The 26,292-nt window shown below is 47.8% G+C and overlaps 1 protein-coding gene across 4 annotated transcripts in view; it reads left to right on the top strand.

Moving 5' to 3' along the window:
* Nucleotides 1–26,292, top strand: part of DLGAP5 (DLG associated protein 5) — a 175,962-nt gene that overhangs the window by 70,416 nt on the left and 79,254 nt on the right. For all 4 annotated transcript variants that reach the window (XM_078659842.1, XM_078659841.1, XM_078659840.1 and 1 more), the window contains exons 11-12: nucleotides 15,616–15,710; nucleotides 24,517–24,677. In XM_078659842.1, coding sequence (XP_078515968.1) covers nucleotides 15,616–15,710; nucleotides 24,517–24,677 — 256 coding nt within the window. The remainder of the gene's footprint in view (nucleotides 1–15,615; nucleotides 15,711–24,516; nucleotides 24,678–26,292) is intronic.

The raw sequence follows: 26,292 nt of genomic DNA, 5'->3' as shown, positions 1-26,292 counted from the left end.
TGCAAATTGCTTGGAAACATTATGCACCATCTCATTGACCTAGATCAAGTGGGATTTATCGAACAGCCAGGGCAGTGACGACAATCTTACTTGATTGAAAAAGCACAAAAAGGGAATCCTGGCAATGTTGCTTCGTTGAGAAGGCGTTTTTCTGGGTTGCTGGGAATTCTTAGAAGGGGGTTCTAGAAAGAGAAGACCAAATTGAAAATTAGATTTTTAGCAGAATACAAGGGTCCCAAAAGCATGCTTCTCCGCTCCCCCACCCCACATATAGCGGTATAATGCAGGGCTGCCCTCTCTCCCCTGCTCGGTCTTGGTAGCTGAGCCCATAGCCTTCTCCCTCTCTTCCCTCTTCCCTCTTCCCTCTCCCTCTCTCCCTCGCTCTGTGTCTGGCTCGCTCTGTATCTATCTGTCTCCCTCCAGCTTCCCGGGCACACACAGCCACCCCCATAGAGCAGAGTTTCTCAGAGTCTGCGATACTGCGGCGGTGTTTACTGACACACTTTAAGAAATAGTTTTTTTAAAAACACAGGCACAATGTCGGCAAGGTCCACGCGCGGCCAAGGAAGGCTTTGCCGAGCCGCTGGCGGCCTGTGGGTCGTACTATGTGTACCCGTGGTCTAGATGCAGGGGGTTGAGATGTTGCATTAAAGTTCAACAATTTGTGTTACAAAATGTGAGGCTATTAAGCCAAGCTTTCGTTGTAGGGGTGACTCTACTGCCCCCTTTGATCGCTATTTCCGTTTTAGCGAGCAAAAGAGCAATGGCAATAAATTTGCGCATCCTTTTTGACAGATTGTGCACATATCCCAACAAGGCAACCTCAGGCTTAGGGGCTATATCCAGTTGTCATATTTGATGATGTAAAAATGGCTCTCCAGTAATCCCCAACCTTAGCACAATTCCAGGTCACATGAGCAAAATCGGCAGGCGGCCCTCTGCGGCCCTCTGCACTTAGGGCCCTTGTGCAGTCGGTTGGGGTTGATAGAATACATTTTTGCCGGGGACATATAAACCCTCCACAAATTTTAAATGGACTAATTTATGCCTACTGTTCAGGGAGACCTCATTGGTCTGAGTACAACAAAAGTACCAGTGGGATTCCTGTACTGGGAGCCCAAGGTCCCGCTCCCATGCCTCACGGATCTTGGTACCCTTACTAGGGACTAAAGACATACATGCGCTACATAACTTGGAAATTAGATGGTCCACCTCGTGCTTAATAGGGTTAGTGGCGGGACGGACTCTGGCTCCAATGGGAATTCCAGAATCTTAGCTCTGAACACCCTACAAACCATAGGCAAGAATAAATTGGTCCATAAATGTTGCCTCACTAAACCTCCCACCATCTGTGCTAGAGAAAACATGACCCTCCGGGTACAGGTCTCAAATCTTGTCTAAGGAATATGAAGTGAGTGTGCGTTGAGCCAGTTTTTCCTCTGTAATGGTAAGCCATGGGTTATTGATGATGGGGATCTCAGAGGAGTATAGAGCCCACCCTCCAGTCACGCGTGCTACCTTCTGCCAGGTCCAGCTAGTAGTGGATAATGTTTGGATATCCCGGGGTTCTGTAGTAGGGGATCTCTGTGTATAGTCATAATCTAGTGAATAGTCCCGCCCATGAGCGTGGACCCCGGAGCAATCAAAATAGTCTCTCGTTGTCTTCTTCTGCAGTCCTGCATAGGCACTTAAGAGAAAATCAAAGACAAATAATGCAGCCTAAAACTACAAGGCTACACTGGCCAGCACTTCATCATGAAGTGAAAAAGATAGCCAAATAATATAAAATGTTATACACTCTGTAAAGTTTCACACCCAGAGAAACTCCCCTTCACAAAAATCTTTTGTCATGAAAGAGAGGAAGGGTTGGACAGACAAGCCACATAGGCTGCCATTATGTGTCTGGAAAAGGGATACCGTGCATTTAAGGAACTCTCCAGAGACCCTCGGTATCCTAGGATGCCCATCCAAAGGCCTTTAACTTTGTTATTTTTCCGGCTCCTGCTAGCAGGACCCTGGAGCATTGAGCTCTACCTTTTTGGGTATATCTTCAATTTTTTGAACTTTTCCAGTGTTTTGAGTGTTTCACTCGACGTCTGAGGTCTTCCTCTTCCAGTTGCTTTGTTTTTTTTACCAGTTTTGCCACCTCTATATTGTCGAAATGCCAGCTTAATTCGACAAGTGCCCTGAGTGTGGTAGGAAGAAGGCTAAATCTGACCCCCACCGAGTGTGTATACTCGGTCTCCCTTCTAGCCATGTCCCTGACTCCTGTGATATTTGTCACACTTTCTCCAAGAGGACCCTGCGTGACGGGGAGAAGAGTCGTCTCCAAGGCCTGGAGTAGAGGAGACATCAGGAAACGGGTGGGACTTCTGGGCATAGAGGAACTCTCTTCATCCTCTGCCCGTGCATCGGCCTCTGGGGGGCTCCCCAGTCAAGAAAAGGCCCAGAAAAGATACCGGTCGATGGCTTCGACGTCTGCGTCGAGAGGTAGGACTACCATCTGCTCCCGGTCGACCCAGGGCTCTGGTTCGAAGCAACATCGTCGTTCGGCGTCGAGGGGTAGGACGTCGAGACCTCGGACGAGGTAGACGTCGAGGAGTTCACTGGCGTCGACACACCATCGACGTCATGATGAATCCCGAAGAGGCAGGCGCTCGCCGTCGATGCGACGCCGCCATTCGCCATAAATGTCGACGCGATAATTGTCGATGAGACAGATCAGTCGAGGCGAAGACACTACGTCGGGGAGTTCGTTGATGTCAGGAAGGTCGACGTCGAGAAGAGACGTCAAAGATAGACGTCAAGGAGAGAAAAATCGAGAGGAGAAAAGTCGAGGTCTAAAAGGGAGTCAAGGCCCAGAACGGTGTCTAGTACTTCTGTGGTGAGCGTCTCATCGTCATCAGCGAGTTGCCAGTCGCGCTCGCGCTCAGAGGTCGGCCTCCACAGTGTCCTCCCCGAGGCCTGCCCGCAAGAAGAGATGAGTCCTTAGGTCACCGGACTCTGATTACTCCCGGACCTACTTGCCCTCAAGGCCCAGGACGCCTACTACTCATCCTCATCCTCCTCTTCAACCTCCTCTTCATCCTCATCCTCCTCTTCATCTTCATCTTCATCCTCCTCTTCATCTTCATCCTCCGCCGCCGCCACCACCTCTCCCACCTCTGCCTCCACTACCGAGCCCTGTGGTTCCGGCACTGTTCTGCAGCCCCTGGGGCCGGTGGTTCCTGCAAGGCCCAGAAAGCCCAGAAAGCCAAGGACAAGATCCAGAGGGAGGCATCGCTCTCGCAGTGGGCATCGATCCTCAACAAGGTCACGCCATCGTCGGCGGAGGGACAGGTCGCGGTCCAGGTATACGGACTCATCCAGTGACTGGAGATATTCTCCCACTTTGTCGGACTCTCCCTCAACGAGAGTCTCCCCAGTGGATGACATTGTGACTTTCCAAGATGTGCTGCTGAGGGGGGCAGCGAAGTTGGGGATCACATTGACTGTGCCCACCCCTAACACCTCCGTGAACTTTGAAACGTTGCAGCGCAGACACCTCTCTTGCCCTTTGGTGCCAGGACTGGAAGAACCGCCCATGAAGCTGTTTCTGACGCCGGCCTCTGTGAAGTCGGCGACATCGAGGCTTCAAAAGAAGTTCAGGCCTCCGGATTCTGATTCAGTATTCTTGAGAGCCGATCCTGTACCGGATTCTGTCATTGTGACAGCGGCCAAGGAACAGCATTCTACTGCCCCGTCATCTACGGATCCTCCGGACAAGGAGAGCAGGCACATGGATTCGGCAGGAAGGAAAGTCTGTAGTATGGCTGCCACTTCGATAAAGGCAGCTAGTGCATCAGTACTTTTGGGCAGATATGATCGCTCGTTGTGGGAGTCCCTGCAACAATTCATTGAGCTCCTCCCAAAGAGACATGAGGGAAGACTTCCAGGAGATTCTGAATGAGGGCACGATGGTCTCAAATCGGGTGATCAGTTCGGAGGTGGATGCCTCTCTCCTGGCCACGCATGGGTACTGCCATGGCATTAACTTGAGGCGACATTCCTGGTTGTGCCTTACCTCGCTTAAGCCTGAGGCACAGCAGCGGATTGCTAATTTGCCCTTTTCGGGAACCACAGTCTTTGGGGCTCATGCGGACGAGGAGATGGCCCGCATGAAGGCGAAAGTGGAAACGCTGAAGTCTGTAGGTTTGGAGAAACCGAAGGATCAGCGGAAGTCGTAACGTCCCTTCCAGAGGCGTTACTCTTCCCAGAGGTATCAACGGGGGCAAGGTCGCCAAGCTGGCCAACAGCAGCAACAGCAATACCAGCGACAACCCTTCCAGAAACGTCAGAGGGGCAGAGGCGGACAGCAGTCCTCCTCGGCGAATAAGGGCCCGGCTGGGTCTAAGCCCCCTCGTCCGTTACCCGCTCCATTGGGGGGGGGAAGTATCCAGAATTACTTGGCAGAGTGGAGAAAAATTACTCCGGACAAGTGGGTGCTGATTATTGTTTGCAATGGATACAGTCTTCAGTTTGTCAGCCCTCCTCCAGCTATTCCACCGGTTCCTTCGCACTACCAGCTGCGAGATCTCCAAGCGGAGGCCGATACCCTGTTAAGAAAAAGGGCGGTAGAAGACGTCCTCTGTCTCAAAGGGGAAAAGGGTCTATACTCGCGGTTCTTTCTGGTACGCAACAAGAACTGGTTCAGGCCCATTCTGGCTTTGCGACAAGCAAACAAATGGATTCGCAGGGAGAAATTTCGCATGCTGTCCTTGCACCAGATTTATCCTCAGCTGCAGCAAGGAGACTGGCTTTGCGCAATAGATCTACAGGATGAGTACTTTCATGTGCCCATTGCACGGAAACACCGGAAGTTCCTGCGATCCCTAGTCGGCACCAATCACTATCAGTACACCGTACTACCGTTTGGACTGAAGTCTGGACCCAGGACTTTCTCAAAATGCATGGCAGTGGTGGCAGGGCACCTGAGAAAGAACAAGGTGTTTGTCTACCTGGACGACTGGTTGATCAAAGCCTCCACCTTCCAGGAAGCGCAATTGCGTTTCAACAGGACGACCGTTCTGTTGAATCAGCTGGGTTTGCACATCAACATGTCCAAGTCCGTTCCGACTCCTGTTCAGTATCTGCAGTACTTGGGAGCCTCCATCAACAAATACTATCAGAGCAAGCGTGTCTCCTTCGGAGGAGCGGCGCTTATCGATCCTTCGGAAGGCTCAGGCTCTCCTGTCGGTTCCATCAATGACAGTAAGGATGGTGTCTTCTCTTCTGGGGTCGATGGCCTCTTTCATCTTCCTCACACCACATGCACGCCTTTACATAAGACCGCTGCAGGAATGTTTGGAGGATTTAATGGGACTAGGAACAAGGGAGCTGGGACGACAGGATCCAACTGTCTCTACATGCTCAACCGTCTCTAAGATGGTGGTGTTCGGCAGAGAATCTTCTTAAGGGGGTTCCTTTCCACAAGGACATTACCACACAGACTATTGTGACGGATGCGTCTCTCCACGGTTGGGGAGCGCATTCAGACCATCTACAGATCCAGGGAACGTGGTCCCAGGCGGAATCCATGTACCACATCAAGTTTCTGGAACTCAGAGCCGTTCATTTGGCACTGAAAGCCTTTCATCCGTCCTTCCAGACCAAACTCCTTGCTTGTACAGACGGACAAGACGACCACCATGTATTACCTCAACAAGCAGGGGGGCTCGAGATTCCGCGCACTGTCCCAAGAAGCGCAGGCGATCTGGCACTGGCTGTTAGCCAGAGGACTGACGATAACGGCGACCCATCTACCAGGTGGGCAGAATGCTCAGGCGGACGCACTCTGCAGGCTTGTTCAGGAGAACCACGAGTGGGTCTTAAACGACGAGGTGCTAGGAAACCTCTTCGAAAGATGGGGCACTCCAGACACTGATCTGTTCGCCACTGCCGAAAACCGCAAATGCCGAGACTTCGCCTCCAGGTTTTACCAACCGGGGACTCTGGGGAATGCGCTATGGATCAGCTGGTCGAACAGCTTTCGGTACACTTTTCCACTCATTCCCCTTATTCCGGCAGTGCTCAACAAGCTGTCTCAGTCCAGGGCGCGAATGATCCTCATTGCTCCAGAGTGGCCTCGACAGTGGTGGTTCACAGACCTGCTCCACCGGTCTTTCCAACACCACCTGCGGCTTCCATGTCGGCCGGACCTTCTAACGAAGTTCGGGGGGCAGATGGTGCACCCCAACCTCTCATCGTTGAGTTTGGCGGCATGGCTCCTGAGATAGTACAGTATGGACACTCTAACTTGCCTGACAATTGCATGGAGATACTCAAGGAAGCGGAGACCTTCCACCAGGACTTCCTATGCCTATAAGTGGAAGAGGTTCTGCATCTGGTGCACGTCCAAGAATGCTGATCTTACCTCCTGCAAGAAAGATGTCATCCTTCCTTATCTCTTGCATTTGGCTCAATCTGACCTTAATTTCCATTCTATTAAGGTTCACTTCGCAGCATTAACTACGTATAGGAAATGCCCTTCACAAACCTCCTTCCAGATTCCTGTAATTAAGGATTTTTTGGAAGGATTGAAGAAAGTGTTTCCTCCTGTTCGGCGTCCGTCGCCTTCATGGGAACTGAATGTGGTGCTGTCTCGTTGATGAAGGAACCTTTTGAACCCATTCAGAAGGCTTCTCTGCAGCATCTTTCCTGGAAGGCGGCCTTCCTTGTGGCCATTACATCGGCCCATAGGGTGAGTGAGATTCAGGCCTTGTGTTGCATGCTTCAAAGGTTGTCATGAGGACTCGCCCTAAGTTCCGCCTAAAGTGATTTCTGATTTTCATGTCAATCAGACGATAACTTTGCCTACGTTCTTTCAACATCCTTCCTCTCCGGCGGAGAGGTCTCTTCATTCCCTGGATGTAAAAAGGGTGTTGAAATTCTACTTGGATGAGACCAAGGACATTCGTAGGTCAGATCAATTGTTTGTCAATTATGGTTCGGTCAGGACTGGTCTTGCCACTTCTAAACAGTCCATTTCTAGATGGATAGTGTCCTGTATCCAATTGTGTTACCAAAAGGCTAACAAGACCTTGGGGGGTAAGCCTAAGGCCCATTCCACCAGGGGCAAAGCAGCTACAACGGATTTGCTTCGTAATGTTCCCATTGCAGACATCTGCAGGGCTGCCACTTGGAAGTTGGTCCATACCGTTGCCAAACACTACTGCCTGGACTCTGATGCCAGAGCAGACGCTCAGGTTGGGCAGGCTTCGTTGAGAAATCTGTTTGCACAGTAATAGTTTTATCTGTTTCCTTCACCGCTGGTTTGGTTTGTTGGGATGGGCTTACCAGTTTATTCACTAGATTATGACTATACGCAGAGATCCTCTACTACAGAAGGAGTAGTTTCTAACCTGTAATTCCAGTTCTGTAGTAGGGGTATCTCTGTTATAGTCGTAAGCGCCGCCCTCCTCCCTGGTGGATGAAATAATAATGTACTGAATGCTACAGGCCTAGCTTTATACACCTTCAAAAAGAACTGAAAGTAAAAGGCCTTTGGCTGTGCATCCTGGGATACCGAGGGTCTCTGGAGAGTTCCTTAAAGGCACAGTATCCCTTTTCCAGACACATAATGGCAGCCTATGGGGCTTGTCTGTCCACCCCTTCCGCTCTATCGTGACAAAGGATTTTTGTGAAGAGGAGTTTCTCTGGGTGTGAAACTTTACAAAGTGTATAACATTTTATATTAGTTGGCTATCTTTTTCACTTCTAGATGAATTGCTGGTCAGTGTAGCCTTGTAGTTTTAGGCTGCATTATTTGTCTTTGATTTTCTCTTAAGTGTCTATGCAGTACTGCAGAAGACCACTTAAGAGACTATTTTGATTTCTCCGGGGTCCACGCCCATGGGCGGGACTGGTCACTAGATTATGACTATAACCGAGATACCCCTACTACAGAACTGGAGTTACAGGTAATAAACTACTCCGTCTCTGGCATACCCCTGTGGCAGCACTGTAAGCAGAGGGGTTGGGAGCACCAGGTCTGCCTCAGGCCTAGTGTAGGGTAGCCACGCATATTAGTGGTACCCCCCCCCCCCCCCCCCCACCAGCCTGATGAGATGGGATTGATGCTTGCAGAAGAAACTATTGGGGATAGGGATGGGAATATTGCGAAACCAATACAGGAATTTGGGATGTGCTACCATTTTTATAATTGCGACTCTGCCAGCCAGCGAAAGGGGGAGTGTCAGCCAGCACTCCGCTTGCTGCTCTAGTCTATGCAATGCTGGTCCGTAGTTTAGCAGAATAATCTTTCTGTTTCTCTATGGATCTGAACGCCCAATTAACTAGCCGACTCAGCACACCATGCCAGGGGGAACTCCCAATCCCACAGAACAGCACTTGGCGTCGGGGGGGGGGGGGGTAAGTTTCCGACTTGCCCCAGTTTATTCCCAGACCAGAAAACCCACCAAATCTGATCTCTCTGATTAGCAGTTCCGAATTCTCCTGAGGATGGCGGACATAGAGAATATCATCCGCATGAAGGGAGATTAGGAGAGGACCTGTTTTGAACTGAAGACCTCTATGCAAATGTCGCTCATGAAACTATCGAACCAGTGGGTCCAGTTCAATAATAAAAAGCAGCGGGGAAAGTGGGCAGCCCTTCCTGGTGCCGTGGGTAAGAGCAAATGGAGGGGCAGTGGCCATTCAGTCTGAGCCTGGCGGTGGGTGCAGAGTAAAGCATTGCAGTGAGGTCAATAAACCCCTTGGAGATGCCCAACTTCCTCATAACTGCTAAGAAAAAAGCCCACTCCAAGGAGTCTAAGGCCTTTTCGGTATCAAGTAGTACGGCAGCCGCCGGGACTTTGGTGAGATTCTATGTATCACCGCAAATAAGTTATGCAGATTCAGGACTGTCGACCTGTGAGGAACAAAGCTCGACTGGGAAGGGGAGATAATTCGATCGAGCAGCAGGGCCAGTCTCAACTCAATCATCTTAGCAAGAATTTGATACTCCAAATTTCAAAGTGACAGCTGCCTGTGCGAGCTGCATAAGAGTGGGTCATTATCGGCCTTTGGGAGGAGGATTATTACTGCCTCATGTAGTGTGGGGGCAACTCCTTGCGTTCAAGTGCTTTGTTATAGACCTCAAGAAGGTATGGCGCTAAGATGTTCTTGTATGTTTTATAAAAGTTACCATAAATCCATCCAGACCCGGGGCAGTCATGGCATCTATAGCACTGATCATTTCCTCAGTGGAGAATAGCTCAGCTAAAAACGGTTGCACACCATAGCAATTTCTGCAAGTTATTCTTTGCGGTCCTCATCGCTCTGTGCCACACGCGTCGAGTACAAATTAGACTAATATGTTAAAAATTTGTATCGTATGTCCGGGGTGCCTATCGGGGTCTGTCCACTTGAGTAGATACAGGATATGTGTGCTTACCCGGCCAAGGGGGGTCTCAGAATTCGTGCTATTGTTTGGCCAGGTCTGTCACCCTCTCCGTAACACCGTGCAACTGAATATTTATTTAAGTGTGTCTTACGCTCCGCTGCTTCCCTAAACTCTGTCAAGAGCGTCAACCGGCGGCCGAGCCTACATGGATCAGTCCCCTCAGCCTGCTCCCTATCTAGTTGTTGTTCAATGCAAGCTAACATACCTCTCAAGCCTTTCAACACCCCAGCATGCTTAGAGATGCAGACCCCCCGCATGTAAGCTTTAAAGGCCTCCCAAAGTGTGGCCCATGAGCTCACCGATCCATTATTTCCCGAAGTTCTGTACGGAACATCTCGTCCATCAGAGCCTGTCCGGGAAACCTCTACTGTCTCTCACAGCCTTCGGGCCGGGGAATCCTAACTGTCAACACTACAGGGAAGTGATCAGAATACGTGCTAGGGAGATGTTGGAATGACTGATACCTGGTTGCCAAATTAGGGGTTGGAAGTTAATCTTATCGTGTCCAGGTGTCGTGCTGTACAGAGTAGTGGGTATATGCGGATTCTCCTGTGCGGCAGTGTCGCCACACGTCAACAAGGCCATGAGAACCGCACTGGTCCAACACTGCGCGTGCTGCTTTTTGTCGGAGTCAGACGTACTGTCACACATGGGGTCTAATAGGAGGTTAAGATCCCCACCCATGCGATGTAGCTCACATCTAATTGTATGAGCTGTACACATAAGGCACGTAGACACAAACCAATGCCATGCAGTGGCCCATCAAGTGTCCCAACTACCATCGTATATCGACCCTCACTATCATTGCGAACTCTGAATAATTGAAAGGGCAGCTGTTCATGAATCATTACGGCCGCGCCCCTAGCATATGTGCTATAAATCGCAAGATAGCGATGCGGTCCCCAAGCCGAGACAAAATTTGTGGGAGCGGACAGATTTTTTAGAATATAGATTTGGAGACATCCTGTGACTTGAGTAGAGTGCAGTTCATTGCTGTCATTATGTTAAACTACAGCCCCCCCTTCCAAAATAGCTGAGTATCTGAAAGAGACACGTTAGTGATAGACTCCTTACCTTAGAATATCCCCAGGCGTCAGACTGGATATGGAAAGTTTTGCGTAGCAGTATCCCTGCGCGTCTGTAGATGGCGTCCTGAGGCTCTGCGTCTGTCGCTGGCGTCATATGCGCTGAGATGAAGTCAGAGACTACTTGGGCACCACCCATGCGCGCTGGCGTCAGTTCTTTCTTTTTCACCGCCAGCAAGCGCAGATCCGAGAGAGCGGTACTCCTAGTCCATACATTTGACTGGTCTATGAGATTTGTCTCTTGTTGAATTCGACTTTTGGTACAGTAGGGATGCCCGGGTTTAGGTCCTGTTGGGGCTGCTGTCTGACCATGTCGATGACAGACCCGTTCAATGTGTCTCTTCTGCTTGGGGCACGTCATCTCCCCGAGACATGCCCTGATTGTCGGGCCATGGTGCAGAAGGCTAGCGGGAATGTTCCCGGAAGTTGTTGGGGGGCCCGGCACTCAGTACCGCGCCACTCTGCTCCCGTAGGAGGTCGAGGATTGCTGGTGCAGCCGACACCGTCGTTCTTTGGATTCGGGGACCGGTAAGTCCGAGCGCCGTTGAAGGCGAAGGAGCGGCGTCTCTTGGTCTTCCCCTCACCGGGACTCAGTGGAGGGGGCGGGTGGTTACTCTTCCACGGCTCCCTTGGGGCCTCCATTGTCGGCCAGGGGCCGTTTCCTTGTCCCATCGGTTCCCTCCGGAGCGCCTTTGGGCCCCGCGGACCCCTTGTGCGGATCTGCCCCCGTGCTGCCGCCTTTGGGCCTCGTTACGCCGGCCAGATACCCTGTGGCGCTGTTGGCTCTGGCCTCTGCGCCGCCGCCGTGGGCTCCGGCCTCGGCGCTGCTGTGGGCTCGACTCCAGCATTGGCTCCTGCCTCAGCGCTGCCGTTGGCTCGACATCCGGCCTTGGCTTCTGCCTCGGCGCTGCCGTTGGCTCGACCACCGTCCTCGGCGCCACCTTCGGATCTGGCGACTGCGTCTGTCTTCACATCGCCGGTGGATCTCGGTGCCGGGCACAGCGTCGTTGCCTCCAGGGCGGGTTTTATCGAGCCTGCCCTGCCTCCAAATCCGAAGGGGGGGATACTATGAGGGGTCTGAGGACCTTCTCACAGCTCGCTGTGAGGATAATTTGGACTAGCTTCCCAATATGGAGAATCCCAGCACGCTGGCCTTATCTCAACACCCTGATGCACTGTCCCCCTTCTCTATAGCTACGGAGGTGGTGGGTTCAGTCTGTGATGTGGCGTAGAGGAGTCTTCTACCCTACCCTCAATCTCCCCACTGCGGTACTTCAGCAGTGGCCTCCTCTACAGAGCCACAGCTACCCTTCAATAGCGCATTTTGAATGTAACGCAACTCTGTATGGGACACAGTGGCGCAGGTGCGGCCACGGTGTGTACGGAGGCTTGGAGAGTGCGCTCCCACGCGGCTGCCATGGGCAGAGATGCGGCGGGATTAATCATCCACTGTGGTCTTGACCCCGCATCCTCTATAGGCATAGCAGTTTTATGACGGCAGTGGGGGTCCCAAGACTGGCGGGCAGATCGGTCCACTGCCACCCCTACCTGTTGTCACAAGACCTTCCTAGACTGCTGTTTCAGTCCATAGTTTCAGGCCCACCACACGCCAGTGGGCGGCGGGATTCGCCATCACGATAGACAGGTGGGCTCTGCAAATGGTTCAAAGGGGCTACTCCTCTCCTTCGAGACTATTCCTCCTGCTATGCCACATCAGTACCACCACCTGTCGGGGGAATCACTTGACACTTTGCAAACAGGAAGTTGCGTCGCCCTTGACCTAGGGGGCCATCGAGCATGTTTTACCCAGTCCTACGGTTGGCCATGAGCACTTTCAGTTCCCTCAGTTCCCGTAGCCCCCCTTTGGGCCTTACCAGTGCCTCTCGGGTGTTCAATAAAGTTATGGCCGGGGACTCAACTCGTCTGTGCAGATCAGGGGTTTCAGCCTTCCCCTTGCTTGACGACTGGTTGTTGAAGGTGGACTTGCCCCAGGCTGTTATCTCCCACCTCCAGACTACAGCCGACCTCCTGCATTCGCTGGAGTCTTCCATCACCGTGATGAAGTCGCACCTGATACCCTCTCAGAAGCTCCTTTTCATCGGAACGGTTCTGGGTATGGAGTCGTTTCGGGATTATCCTCCCGAACAGCGAGTCCGGGGCATTCACGCTTTGATTCCAATCTTTCAGCCTCTATACCTGGTTTCAGTCAGGATGTCCCTCCAGCTCGTGGGCCTGATGGCCTCCTGCATCCTGCTGGTGCAACATGCCAGATGGCCTATGCGGGCTCTGCGGTGGAACCTGAAGTTTCAGTGGGCACAGCATCAGGGCAACCTGTCCGATCACGTCCAGATCTCAGAGGGCATTGCACGTCAATTGCAGTGGCGGCTCACGAATCGCGATAGGTCAATGGCAGATCTCTCTCCCTTCCCCAAACGGAGCACACAGTGGTGACGGATGCGTCACTCCTGGGATGGGGAGGCCACTTGGGAGAGTCGGAGATTAGTGGCCTCTGGTCTCCGGCGGAATCCTGACTCCATATCAATCTTTTGGAGCTTCGGGCGATCTGAATTGCACTGAAGGCATCCCTTCCCTCTATCTGGGGAAGTGTAGTGCAGGTGTTCACGGACAACACCACCGCCATGTGGTATTGCAACAAATAGGGCGGGGTGGGGTTGTGGACCCTATGTCGGGGGGCTCTGCGCCTCTGGACGTGGCTGGAACGTCAAGGCTACCTTGGTGTTTTAACACCTGCCAGGTTCTCTGAACGCCTGGCGGACAAACTCAGCCGCTGGTGCTTGGTGGATCATGAATGGCGTCTGAACTCTGACGTGGCGCAAGGTCTCTTTCTGCAGAGGGGAGAGCCTTGGTTAGATCTATTCGCCACTGAAGAGAACGCGCAATGTCATCAGTTCTGCGTGTTGGAATTTCCAAGTTGCGGTCTGTTGTACCCCTTTCCGCCTCTACCACTTCTGCCCAGCGTGCGGAAGAAGATTTGGTGCAGCCGGGCCCAAGTCATCCTTGTGGCTTCCGATTGGGCACGAAAATACGGTTATCCCGAGCTACTCAACATGACGTTCGATACCCCGATCCGCTGCCTCTTTGGGAGCATCTCCTGTCGCAGCAGCAGGGGACGGTCCTCCACCCGAACCGGTCAAGCCTCCGCCGCCATGCGTGGAGATTGAGTGGCGACAGTTGACTGCCTTCAATCGTCGTCCTGAAGTTTGTGATGTCTTTCTGGCAGCCAGGCATCCCTCCACTAAAACTGTATACACCTGCAGGTGGAACAAGTTTGTGGCATGGTGCACAGCTAAGGTTGTGGATCCCCTTTCTGAGGTCCTTCTGTTCCTTCTTTCTTTGGCCCAGAAGGGCTCTGCTCTGGGCACTATCAAAGGTGATCTTTTGGCCATCTCTGCCTTTCTACGGCTTCCATATCAGCCTTCTCTTTTTAAGTCCCCGGTTGTTAACAGTTTTCTCAAAGGCATTACACACACACGTTTTCTCCCTTTTGAGCCCCTTCATAACTGTCCTTTTACGTCTTCTCACTCTGAAGACTGCTTTCCTGGTAGCTATCACCACTGCCAGAAGAGTGAGTGAGTGAGCTCCAGGCTCTTTCTTCTAAACCTCCTTTCCTTTCTGTTCATCCGGACAAGGTGGTTTCACGGACCCGTCCTGCTTTGTTGCCTAAGGTTGTCACGCCCTTCCACATCGGCAGACCATCACTTTGCCCACCTTCTTTCCGCATCCTTCAAAAGAGGAAGAAAGGCTCCACCGTCTGGACCCAAAACGTGCGTGCTCATTATATCTGAGGCGCACACAACAGTTCTGGGTGGGTGGATGACCAGCTCCTTTGTTGGCTATGCGGGCGCAAAAAAAAGTGATTGGGCGGTGCACAAACGGACCATCTCTAGGTGGATCGTCCTGTGCATCAAAGCATGTTACTTGTGGGCTAAGGAGTAACCTCCTGTGGGGCTGCATGCCCATTCCACCAGGGCAACGGCAGCCACTAATCCTTTTGGAAGCAGTGTTCCCTTGCAGGACATTTGTCAAGCAGCTACGTGGGCCTCGCTGCACACGTTTACCAAGCATTACTGCCTTTACAGTCCAGTACGGAGAGACGGCTTCTTTGGCCGTTCTGTTCTCCATGATTTTCTGGTGTAATCTTGTTCGCAGACCACCACCGGGGTTGGCATTGCTGGGGTATCTACTCTAAGGTAAGGAATCTATCACTAATGTGTCTCTCTTTCAGAGTTACTACTTATGTAACAATATATCTGTAAGAGACATTAGTTAGTGATAGATTCCTTACCGCCCCTCCCATCCTCCCCGGATTGTGAACTGATTACAAGGGTTAAGGTCATCCCTTTCAGGGCCTTAGTTTTCAATGCACCAGTGGTCAGTATCTTACATGGCTCAGTGTTCCTTGCGTGGAAAGTTTTGTACAGAACTGATGCCAGCGCGCATGGGTGGCGCCTAAGTAGTCCCCGTGATGTCAACCCGGCGCATACGGCGCCGGACGCGGGGCTGCAGGACTCCACCTACAGACATGTAGGGGTACTGCTGCGTAAAACTTACTGGATCCAGTCTGACGCCTGGGAATATTCTAAGGTAAGGAATTCATCACTAACTAATGTCTCTTACAGATATATCGTTACACAAGTAGTAAATTGTGCAACTAGTTCAGCAGTATTAGGCTGTGCAGGTCCTGTTGAGCTTCCCAACACCTCATGCTGTGTCCATGTATTAGTCTTTTCACCAACTGGGGCTGCCATAACCCACATGCCTCTTTGTATTCTCTGAAACCCAGCCTATCAGTACACTGCTATACAACCAGGACATGCAGCAGAAGAATATGCTTATGATTTAATGCTACCACTGCCCCTCCATTGTTTTAACTTTGGATGCCACTTATAGGAGTTGAGGATGGTTGTTCTGACTTCATAATCTTTACTCAACAGATGGTGTTGCTGAGATTTCTTTCCCTCAACTAAATTTAAAAGTGCGAGAAATGGAAGCGAGATCTAGTGTATGTTAACCTTATCTTAAAGCATTTACTGTTTAAGAGTTTCACCAGTTACATTTTGGTTACAGGGATACTCTCCGATTAGAGATTGAAAGGCTGACCTCATTGTGTGTTCAATGGGAACAGAGTACGGAGTTGACTGATGTGGAAATTCCAGAGGATGGTAAGTCCCAGCAAACACTTAAAAAATGTTATAGTCCTCTTAAACCATGCCAATGAGGATCTTTTGTGAAAGGGTGATCTTGTCTTTTGTAGGTCCTCAATAGAATTTAAGAGCTGTTGCCACTGTGGTCTGTTAAAATGACTTCTCCATGGCAAAAGGCCAGTATTTCAAATAGGACAAAACCAATCTGCCTATTTGATTATCTTGATAATAGTAGTTCATCAAATATATTTGCAAGTTTAGTGTATATATGAAAGGCTCATCCTGTATGCACACGGATATATGCAGTAGACGTATGGAATGTTTGCAGTCATTTATTATGAGTGAATATATGCACACCTCATTGGGTTATTGCTTGTATTAAGATCCACAGGGAGTAGGGATCCCGGATAGGAGCTCTAGAGGCTAGAGAGGTCCTCACTGAAGAGGCTGGAAGGAATACGTCCTCAATAGACCAACAAAGTATCCCTTCTGGAACCAAAATGGTTCCTGCAGGAAACAAAAAAAGAAAAGGGATTTTTTTTTTCTTTTACAGTACACCAGTTATTGGCTGACCCACTTTTGCTGGTGGGAAGGGAAAGAGACCTTTTTAGGTTTCGCGTTAGCGAAAGACCTATTGCTGCCTAGTCAGCGCTGAAGGGACCACAGGCCGGGGCACGAGCGCCGATTGCATCTCGTGGACGCGCACGCATGCCCAGCCGTGCACATCTTTTGCTCTACATTCCACAATCACAGCGTCAGCCTCTCTCATTCACGCGCGCACACACAGCTACACTCACGGAAGCATGCGCACACACACACACACACACACACACACACACACAGGTAGACACGCACACACAGACACACACCCCCACGACTAAGCCCCACTTACCTTATCGCATCAGCAGCCTCAGCCGCCACTCCTGACTTCTGCTGCCACCGCTCCTCTGGGCCGGCCATCCACTCCGTGGGCGCATAAGAGGAAGTCCCGCCCTACGACAGCCGTGAGCGTGCACATCCCGACACCGGAAGTTCGGGAGAGTGCACGGTCACGTTGTATTTTTAGCAGACTTTTGCTTTTCTTCTTTGCCGCTTCTCACGCCCTGTCTTCTCGCTATCTGGCCGGTGCTTGCAGGAGGCTGCTGTAGCCCGAGGGGACTCTCCTCACACATCCCTCTGTTGACATAGTTCCTGCGCAGTGCGCGAGCTGAAACGCCGCATGCTTAGGGACTGCTGTGCTCGCGCTGAACCTCGGGAGACCCCAGGACTGCCGCTTCTCGCCTTCATTCTTCTATGGAAAACCGCTGAAAACTATGGGTTCCCCTGGAAAGCAGGTACAGCTATAACCAAAAATACATTCATATTCCGAAATAGTTTCCTACTTTGAAATCTTATAAACGCGTCTTGCGAAGCGGTTTCCTGGAGCAGAGAAAATGTTTTTAGCAAGTCCTTTCCGCTGTGGTTTCTTTTGAGACAAAATCCTAAAAATGTGAGAGATGCGAGTAATGCATATAGAAGAAAAACATGACTATTTATCTGGACAATTTCAGCTGGGAAATAATCTGTTTTATATACCGGGTGTGCTGCACAGAAATACTGCTCTGTACTTACGTTGTTTTGAATGAACTTTCATTGTAGTTCTAAACTCTAGCATTACTAAATGACTTTTATTGCAGGCAAATTCAGGGACGAGTTTAGCTTAATTCAATGTTGGTAATTCAGATTCCAGCACTATTGCAATTAAATAGAAATAAATGAAATGTGGTTTCATTGGTCACTAGATTATATTTATTCTTGATCACGATAAATGGGAAAAGTTGCTATCAGAAAGGCAGTTTTGTAACTTTCAAAAATAGAATTAGTGCACGTGCAATTGCATAATTTTTTCCACACTCTCGAAGCACATGTAAAATGTGTCCAGGTGAAACCAGGACTCTTCACGAAGAGCAGGTGAGTTACAGCGTGCGTTTAGTTTTGCTTAATGCTAATTTTATAAATTGCATAGACCACGAAACCACACACGAGCCAACTTGCTTAACACAGTCCGTTTTTGAGCTGAAGAACTGAAAAATGAGACCCACAAACTGTGATACCCACATGGGGCAAGTGTGTCTCGATAAAAGGCGGAGTCTCACGCCCGTTTTTCTTTTGTTGTAATCGGGTCGGTTTCTTTAATCATTATTCTTTAAAGTGTGAGAAATGTGAACTCCAACCTAACCCAATTAATTGTGCAAATTACTCGAACCTAAAATGAGTCTAAATTATGATCATTTATGTATATAGCAAGCATGACATCAATTCACCAAAATGCCTGGGGTAGCGGAAGTGACTCACTTGCCCCTTGACCTTCACTTTCTCACACACACACACACACACACACAAACACACACACACACACACACACACAACCTATATTAATTTAAGAGCATTTTTTAGGTCGAGCTGGCGTTGGAGCGCGAAGCGCTCCTGCCAGCGAGACTATAGTCACCTTCCTCCCTGTCAAGGGAGTAACAGCTGTGAACGAGCCCGATACAGACCTGGGCACGAGCTGACCCAGGTCTGTGAACGAGCTTCAAGGTTGAGCAGCTTGTGCACGTTTGTTGGACGTCAGGCGCTGCAAGCCCGCCAGACCAATTATCCCAGCATGAAACTCTACTTCCTGAGGCGCCACAAGACCAATTATCCCAGCAGGAGTCTCCACTTCCTCAGGCGCTGCAACAATTATCACAGCATGAGACCCACTTATCACAGCATGTCAACAGGCGCCCCAGGCTGCTGGAGCACTCAACTATAATTAATGTGCAGTTGAGTGCTCCAGCAGGTGGGGCAGCTCTCTGCATGCTGTGATAATTATCACTTTGGGGCCTCATGCTGTGATAATTACGCTGGCATGCTCTATTTGCAGCACTGAACATTTTCAAAGAAGGCGAAGCAGTGACATTCATTGGAGATACTCACCCTCACCCCCTCACGCCCTCACCCCCTCACCCCTCACACACCTCCTCACCCTCACACACCTCCTCACCCTCACACCCTCACCTTCACACCCCCTCACACATGCCCTTACCAGCACAGCAAAACACAACACAACACAGCACAGCAAAACACAACACAGCACAGCAAAACACAGCACAGGACAGCAAAGCACAGCACAGCAAAACACAGCACAACACAACACAGCACAGCAAAACACAACACAGCACAGCAAAGCACAGCACAGCACAACACAGCACAACACAGCACAACACAGCAAAACACAACACAGCAAAACACAGCAAAGCACAGCACAGCAAAGCACAGCACAGCAAAGCACAGCACAGCACAACACAGCACAGCAAAACACAACACAACCCTCACGCCCTCACCCCCTCACCCCTCACACACCTCATCACCCTCACACACCTCCTCACACCCTCACCTTCACACCCCCTCACACACACCCTCACATACCCTTACCAGCACAGCAAAACACAACACAGCAAAACACAACACAGCACAGTACAGCAAAACACAGCACAGCAAAACACAACACAGCACAGCAAAACACAGCACAACACAGCACAGCAAAACACAGCACAGCAAAACACAGCACAGCAAAACACAGCACAGCACAGCACAGCACAGCAAAACACAGCACAGCACAACACAGCACAACACAGCAAAACACAGCACAACACAGCACAGCACAGCACAGCAAAACACAACACAGCACAGCAAAGCACAGCAAAGCACAGCACAGCAAAACACAGCACAGCACAGCAAAACACAGCACAGCACAGCAAAACACAACACAACCCTCACGCCCTCACCCCTCACACACCTAATCACCCTCACACACCTCACCCTCACACCCTCACCTTCACACCCCCTCACACACACCCTCACATACCCTTACCAGCACAGCAAAACAAAACACAACACAGCACAGCACAGCAAAACACAGCACAACACAACACAGCACAGCAAAACACAGCACAACACAACACAGCACAGCAAAACACAACACAACACAGCACAGCAAAGCACAACACAGCAAAGCACAGGACAGGACAGCACAGCAAAGCACAGCACAGCAAAACACAGCACAACACAACACAACACAGCACAACACAGCACAGCAAAGCACAGCACAGCAAAACACAGCACAGCAAAACACAGCACAGCAAAACACAGCACAGCAAAACACAACACAACACAGCACAGCACAGCACAACACAGCACAGCACAACACAGCACAGCACAACACAGCACAGCAAAACACAGCACAGCAAAACACAGCACAGCAAAACACAGCACAGCAAAACACAGCACAGCAAAACACAGCAAAACACAGCACAACACGGCACAACACGGCACAACACGGCACAACACAGCACAGCAAAACACAGCACAGCACAACACAGCAAAACACAGCACAGCATAGCAAAACACAGCACAGCAAAACACAGCACAGCAAAACACAGCACAGCAAAACACAGCACAGCAAAACACAGCACAGCAAAACACAGCACAGCAAAACACAGCACAGCAAAGCACAGCACAGCAAAACACAGCACAGCACAGCAAAACACAGCACAGCATAGCAAAACACAGCACAGCAAAACACAGCACAGCAAAACACAGCACAGCAAAACACAGCACAGCAAAGCACAGCAAAACACAGCACAGCAAAACACAGCACAGCAAAGCAAAGCACAGCAAAACACCGCACAGCAAAACACCGCACAGCAAAGCACAGCACAGCAAAACACCGCACAGCACAGCAAAACACAGCACAGCAAAACACAGCACAGCAAAACACAGCACAGCAAAACACAGCACAGCAAAACACAGCACAGCAAAACACAGCACAGCAAAACACAGCACAGCAAAGCACAGCAAAGCACAGCAAAACACAGCACAGCAAAACACAGCACAGCAAAACACAGCACAGCAAAACACAGCACAGCAAAACACAGCACAGCACAGCAAAACACAGCACAACCAAGCACAGCACAACCAAGCACAGCACAACCAAGCACAGCACAACCAAGCACAGCACAACCAAGCACAGCACAACCAAGCACAGCACAACCAAGCACAGCACAACCAAGCACAGCACAACCAAGCACAGCACAACCAAGCACAGCACAACCAAGCACGGCATAACCAAGCACGGCATAATAAAGCATAACAAAAAATAGCATAACAAAAAATAGCATAACAAAAAATAGCATAACACAACACAACAAAACATAGCATAGCAAAACAAAGCATAGCATAGCATAACAAAGCATAGCATAACAAAACATGGCATAACAAAACATGGCATAACAAAACATGGCATAACAAAACATGGCATATCAAACACAACAAAACATAGCATAGCAAAACAAAGCATAGCTTAGCAAAAGATAGCATAGCATAACAAAGCATAACATAGCATAGCATAACATAACAAAACATAGCATAGCATAACAAAACACAACACAACATAGCATAGCATAACAAAACACAACACAACATAGCATAGCATAACACAACACAACATAGCATAACCAAACACAACATAGCATAGCATAACAAAACACAACACAACATAGCATAGCATAACAAAACACAACATAGCATAACAAAACACAACATAGCATAGGATAACAAAACAAAGCATAGGATAGCAATACAAAACATAGCCTAACAAAACATGGCATAACAAAACATGGCATAACAAAACATGGCATAACAAAACATGGCATAACAAAACATGGCATAACAAAACATGGCATAACAAAACATGGCATAACAAAACATGGCATAACAAAACATGGCATAACAAAACATGGCATAACAAAACATGGCATAACAAAACATGGCATAACAAAACATGGCATAACAAAACATGGCATAACAAAACATGGCATAACAAAACATGGCATAACAAAACATATAATAGCATAGCAAAACATAGCATATCAAACACAACAAAACATAGCATAGCAAAACAGAGCATAACAAAACATAGCATAACAAAACATAGCATAGCAAAACAAAGCATAGCATAGCAAAACACAACACAACATAGCATAGCATAACAAAGAATAGCATAACAAACACAACAAAGCATTGCATAGCATAGCAAAACAAAGCATAGGATAGCAAAAAAACATAGCATAGCATAACAAAGCATAGAATAGCAAAACAAAACATTGCATAGCATAACAAAACAAAACATATCATAGCCTAGCAAAACATAGCATACCAAACACAACAAAACATAGCATAACAAAACATAGAAAACAAAGCATAACACACACAAGCACACACACACAACCACACACACACAACCACGCACACATAACCACAACCACACACACAACTATCTATCTATCTATCGCCCTCACTCTGTCTATCGATCTATCGCCCTCACTCTATCTTATCGCCCTCACGCTATCTATCGCCCTCACGCTATCTATCGCCCTCACTCTATCTATCCGCCCTCACTCTATCTATCAATCTATCTATCGCCCTCACGCTATCTATCTATCGCCCTCACGCTATCTATCTATCGCCCTCACTCTATCGCCCTCACTCTATCGCCCTCACTCTATCTTTCTATCGATCTATCGCCCTCATTCTATCTACTTATTTAGATACTGATCGCCATCACTCTATCTATCTGTCTAGCTATCTATCGCCCTCACTCCTATCCACCTATCTATCGCCCTCCCTCTATCGCCCTCCCTCTATCTCTCTATCGCCCTCCCTCTATCTATCTATCCCACTCACTCTATCGCATCACCACAGCATCACTAAGGGGCACAACAACATCACTATGCGCTACCACAACAACATCACTATGCGCTACCACAGGATCATTGAATGCCACAGCATCACTAGTCGCCACCACAACATCTCTCAGCCCCACCACAGCATCAATCTGTGCAACCATTTACCAACAACTGGGTCAAATATGATCTCTCAATGTTTCAAGCTTTATTACAAATGTCACAAAAAGAGGTTAGTATTTCACTTCTGTTCTTGGATTTTCGTCACAATAAAATACACTGAACATATTCTTCAGAAAAGTTATTTACAAAAGTTTAAGCTATTGCCATTATAAATTACAATAACTTTTATTTAAGTATTAATTATTAAAAAAATTCAAAGCCATTGTTATTTGTAATATCAATACATCTAAGTCACGTGAATACAACACATATTGCATTACAAATGCTATAGATGTCACAAGTTATAACTATTGGCATTGTAAATGACAAAGCTATTATTTTTGCTATTTTCAAAACCAACACATATATAACAAATGTGTCATTTACAATACCAATAGCTCAAACTTTCCTAATGCGAGACCTTATGCATTGCAAATGCTTGTTCTTAATATAACCTTCACTCACTCTAGTAGTGACTTGCTTCATCATCTGGCTCACCCCAACACGTAAAGGTCCGGGTCGGCTCAACCATGTTTCAGGGAGCACTTGTGAAGACTTTGTGTATGGGGTTGTAACTTTAATGATAATTTCTCCCCCACTCCTAAAGTATCCTTTATATTTATGTATAATTCTTTATTATTATTGCACTGATTAATTTTTTTAAAAATATATTTGTATTCACTGTTATGTAACACCTCATGTATATTGTCCTGATATTATTAATAGTATGTCTTTAAACACATACCGTATACGAATTACAATATACCACACATTAGTTTTTCTATTTGAATTGAGTTTTGTCATTATTGGAGTTGATGTCCATCTTTAAAAAATGGGGCACAAGTTTAATGGGGTAATTAGGATTAATATATTTTTTTCCTGTGTTTATCTGGTACTGCACCAGCCAATGTTGCGATCTATCACCCTCGCCATGAAGGTTGGCTTCTTTAATAAGATATGTCAAAAGATGTTGGTAACGGACAGCATAGCGAAGGTCTCAATGCTTTTATAGAAGTGTAAGGTGTGTAAGTAGTCAAGTGGAAACTGGATCTGTTGCACCACCTCTAAGTTTTAAAGTTTGTAAAAAATGTGCGTATACATTTTTTTCTTAAACTGGCATACATGAAACCTATTTCTTCATCGATCATAAAGAAAAGAGTTACTATAAAATCTGTAAGGAGTCTGAGGTGCATTTTACAAAGGAGACAGTTTATAAGACTTATGTTGTCCTTACTATTGAATGTTGGAATTGTCAGTCTTCTGGGTATTTTTTTCCACTGGAGACCGCTAAAAGAATTGAGAGGGGGACTAACCTAAAAGTTTTGAAACCACATCTTTAGTTTGAATATTTTTTGCTTTTAGGCTGTAGGCATACACTGTTTTATATGCTGTCTTATGAATAGTAGATTTTTTTTCCGAGGATACATGTTTTCTCTACTTGATTTCTGCTTCCGTTAATCTTGTTTGCTTGCTTGGGTAGATCAGCTGATCTAATACCCATCTAGGTGTGACAGTCCTCCATGGAACTGTTATTCCATCAGGTCTTTGTTCACCTTGCTTTTCAAACATTCTTTTCTAATTTTTGTTTTTAAGGTAAACAGAACTTTTAATCATTGATTTGCTTTTTCATACATTTGTTGGTCTTACTAGATTTATTTCTATGGGCTTTCCATGTGAATCTCAGGCATTGATTGCTGACTTCTTCTTTCATCAACTTGTTTTGTTATTCCATATCGTATTAATGTACTTTGCCTCTCTGTAACCAATTTCAAACTATTGCAGACAAGGTATCTTAATTCTAGGTATCCAGCATGAGCTTTAATGTACTTGCCCTTTTGTAAACCCAGCAATGTAGAAAAAACATTCCCAATGAGATAGTTTTATTTTTTTTGCTGCAGCTAAAGCGCTCATACGCACAACTGTTGGACAAACCAGACTGCTAATGACCGAGCGATTTAAACAGTTTGAAGGCTTGGTGGATGACTGTGAATTTAAGCGCGGTGAGAAAGAAACCACCTGCACAGATCTTGATGGTTTTTGGGACATGGTTAATTTTCAGGTATGTTTTGGTATCCTTCTCTGTAGTTTACTACATCATGTTTTTGTGACTAACTTTAGTTAAATGTATGAAAGTTTAAATTCAGTGGAATTGGGTTCACATTTGAAACCTTGATTACAATGAGTGAAGGCGTTGTAGATAATTTCTGATGGTCGCTTTGAACCGGGAAAGTGTGCATTCCAAATGCAGTTCTTTCTTCTTGGCATACTTTCATTATGCAACTATTTTCCATTTCTTCGTTAACCCAGTTGTTCCCATTTGAAGTCCCATTAGATGTATGTGTAGGATTTTTTTTTAAACCTACTTTATTGTTTTTTTATTAAGTTTAAAGCATAGCATAATTTCACAGCTTGATAATATCAGCAGTCATTTCCGTATAATAGTACATATAATCACAATATAATCCTTCTGCAATTTATATGCCTTTAATCAATCTATATAGGAAATATAATAGCTTGCATAGCCTCCTGAACAGCGATTCACAGTGACGATAATGCATCAACATATTAATACAGTAAACATTCCCCAACTCTTCCCTCCCCAGTCTCACGCGTATGTCTTAATCTTGCGCAATGACAACATCCAATATGTGTATGTGGTGGCTCACTGTGTGCTTGCATCCCATCTCCTTATTTTAACGCTGTGTGTAAGGTACAGTTCATCCTTAATGCCCATTGCACCAAGGCAACGGCAGCCACTAATCCTATGGCTTCTTACATCACATCCCTCTCCAATGCTATTGGTGTTTTCCTCAGACCCCTGAGTTTCTCTCTGCGTAATGCCGCACTCTCAGCAGTGCCCCAACGCAGTAATTCCGTGTGCCAGGCCAGCAGATCTGTTTTTTTTTTTTTGCGATTTCCATTTCATAGTTATATGACGTATAGCTAAGATGAGCGCTAGATCTACAAAGCGGTATTGCACCTTGTACTTGGATGTTTGTTTGTGGAGTCCTAAAATACATTCCTCGATCGTGTTCTGTATTTCTCAGCTTGCCGCTTCCCTTTGCCTAAGTGTCCCAGTATCTTCGCACTTTTGGACATAACCATAACATATGTAGTAGGTTCGCCCCCTCCAACAAGCATCTCGGACAAACAGTAATGCTGCGTGTGGGAGAACATTCAATCTAATTTATATGGAGTAAGGTAAGCTCTGTGCAAAATCATTGTCTGTATGAATTTGAATTTTGTGTTCCTCGGTATCTTCCTTGGGTGTTACAGTATCTTCATCCATTCTTTATCTGTTAGCTCCCTATCTTGGTCTCCCACCCATGCAGTTCTCAGTGTGTCTAGGGTGCGAGCTGATGCCTGTATAGAGCTATCGTATAAGGTGCCTACCTCTGCCCATATATTGTATCATTTTAACCAGGTCATTAGTAGGGGGCTCTTGTCTTCGTGGGGCCCAGTGTGTTTTAATGTACCTCACCAGTGCTGCATGTAGTATGTATAACTGTGCCGGGGCCCCGGTTTCGTTGACAAAAGTATTGTGTTCCAGTAAGAGTCCATCCCAAACAGGTCGGACACCGTGCTAATTCCTGCCTCCAACCAAGGCTGCAGTCTGCCTTTCGTGAGTCTGCCTCCTGCTAAGGGGATCCCCAATAAGGGAATGTTATCTGCAT

Source organism: Lissotriton helveticus, chromosome 9, assembly GCF_964261635.1.
Source record: "Lissotriton helveticus chromosome 9, aLisHel1.1, whole genome shotgun sequence".
Lineage (NCBI taxonomy): Eukaryota > Metazoa > Chordata > Amphibia > Caudata > Salamandridae > Lissotriton > Lissotriton helveticus.
This window is presented reverse-complemented; position numbering and strand designations above follow the sequence as displayed.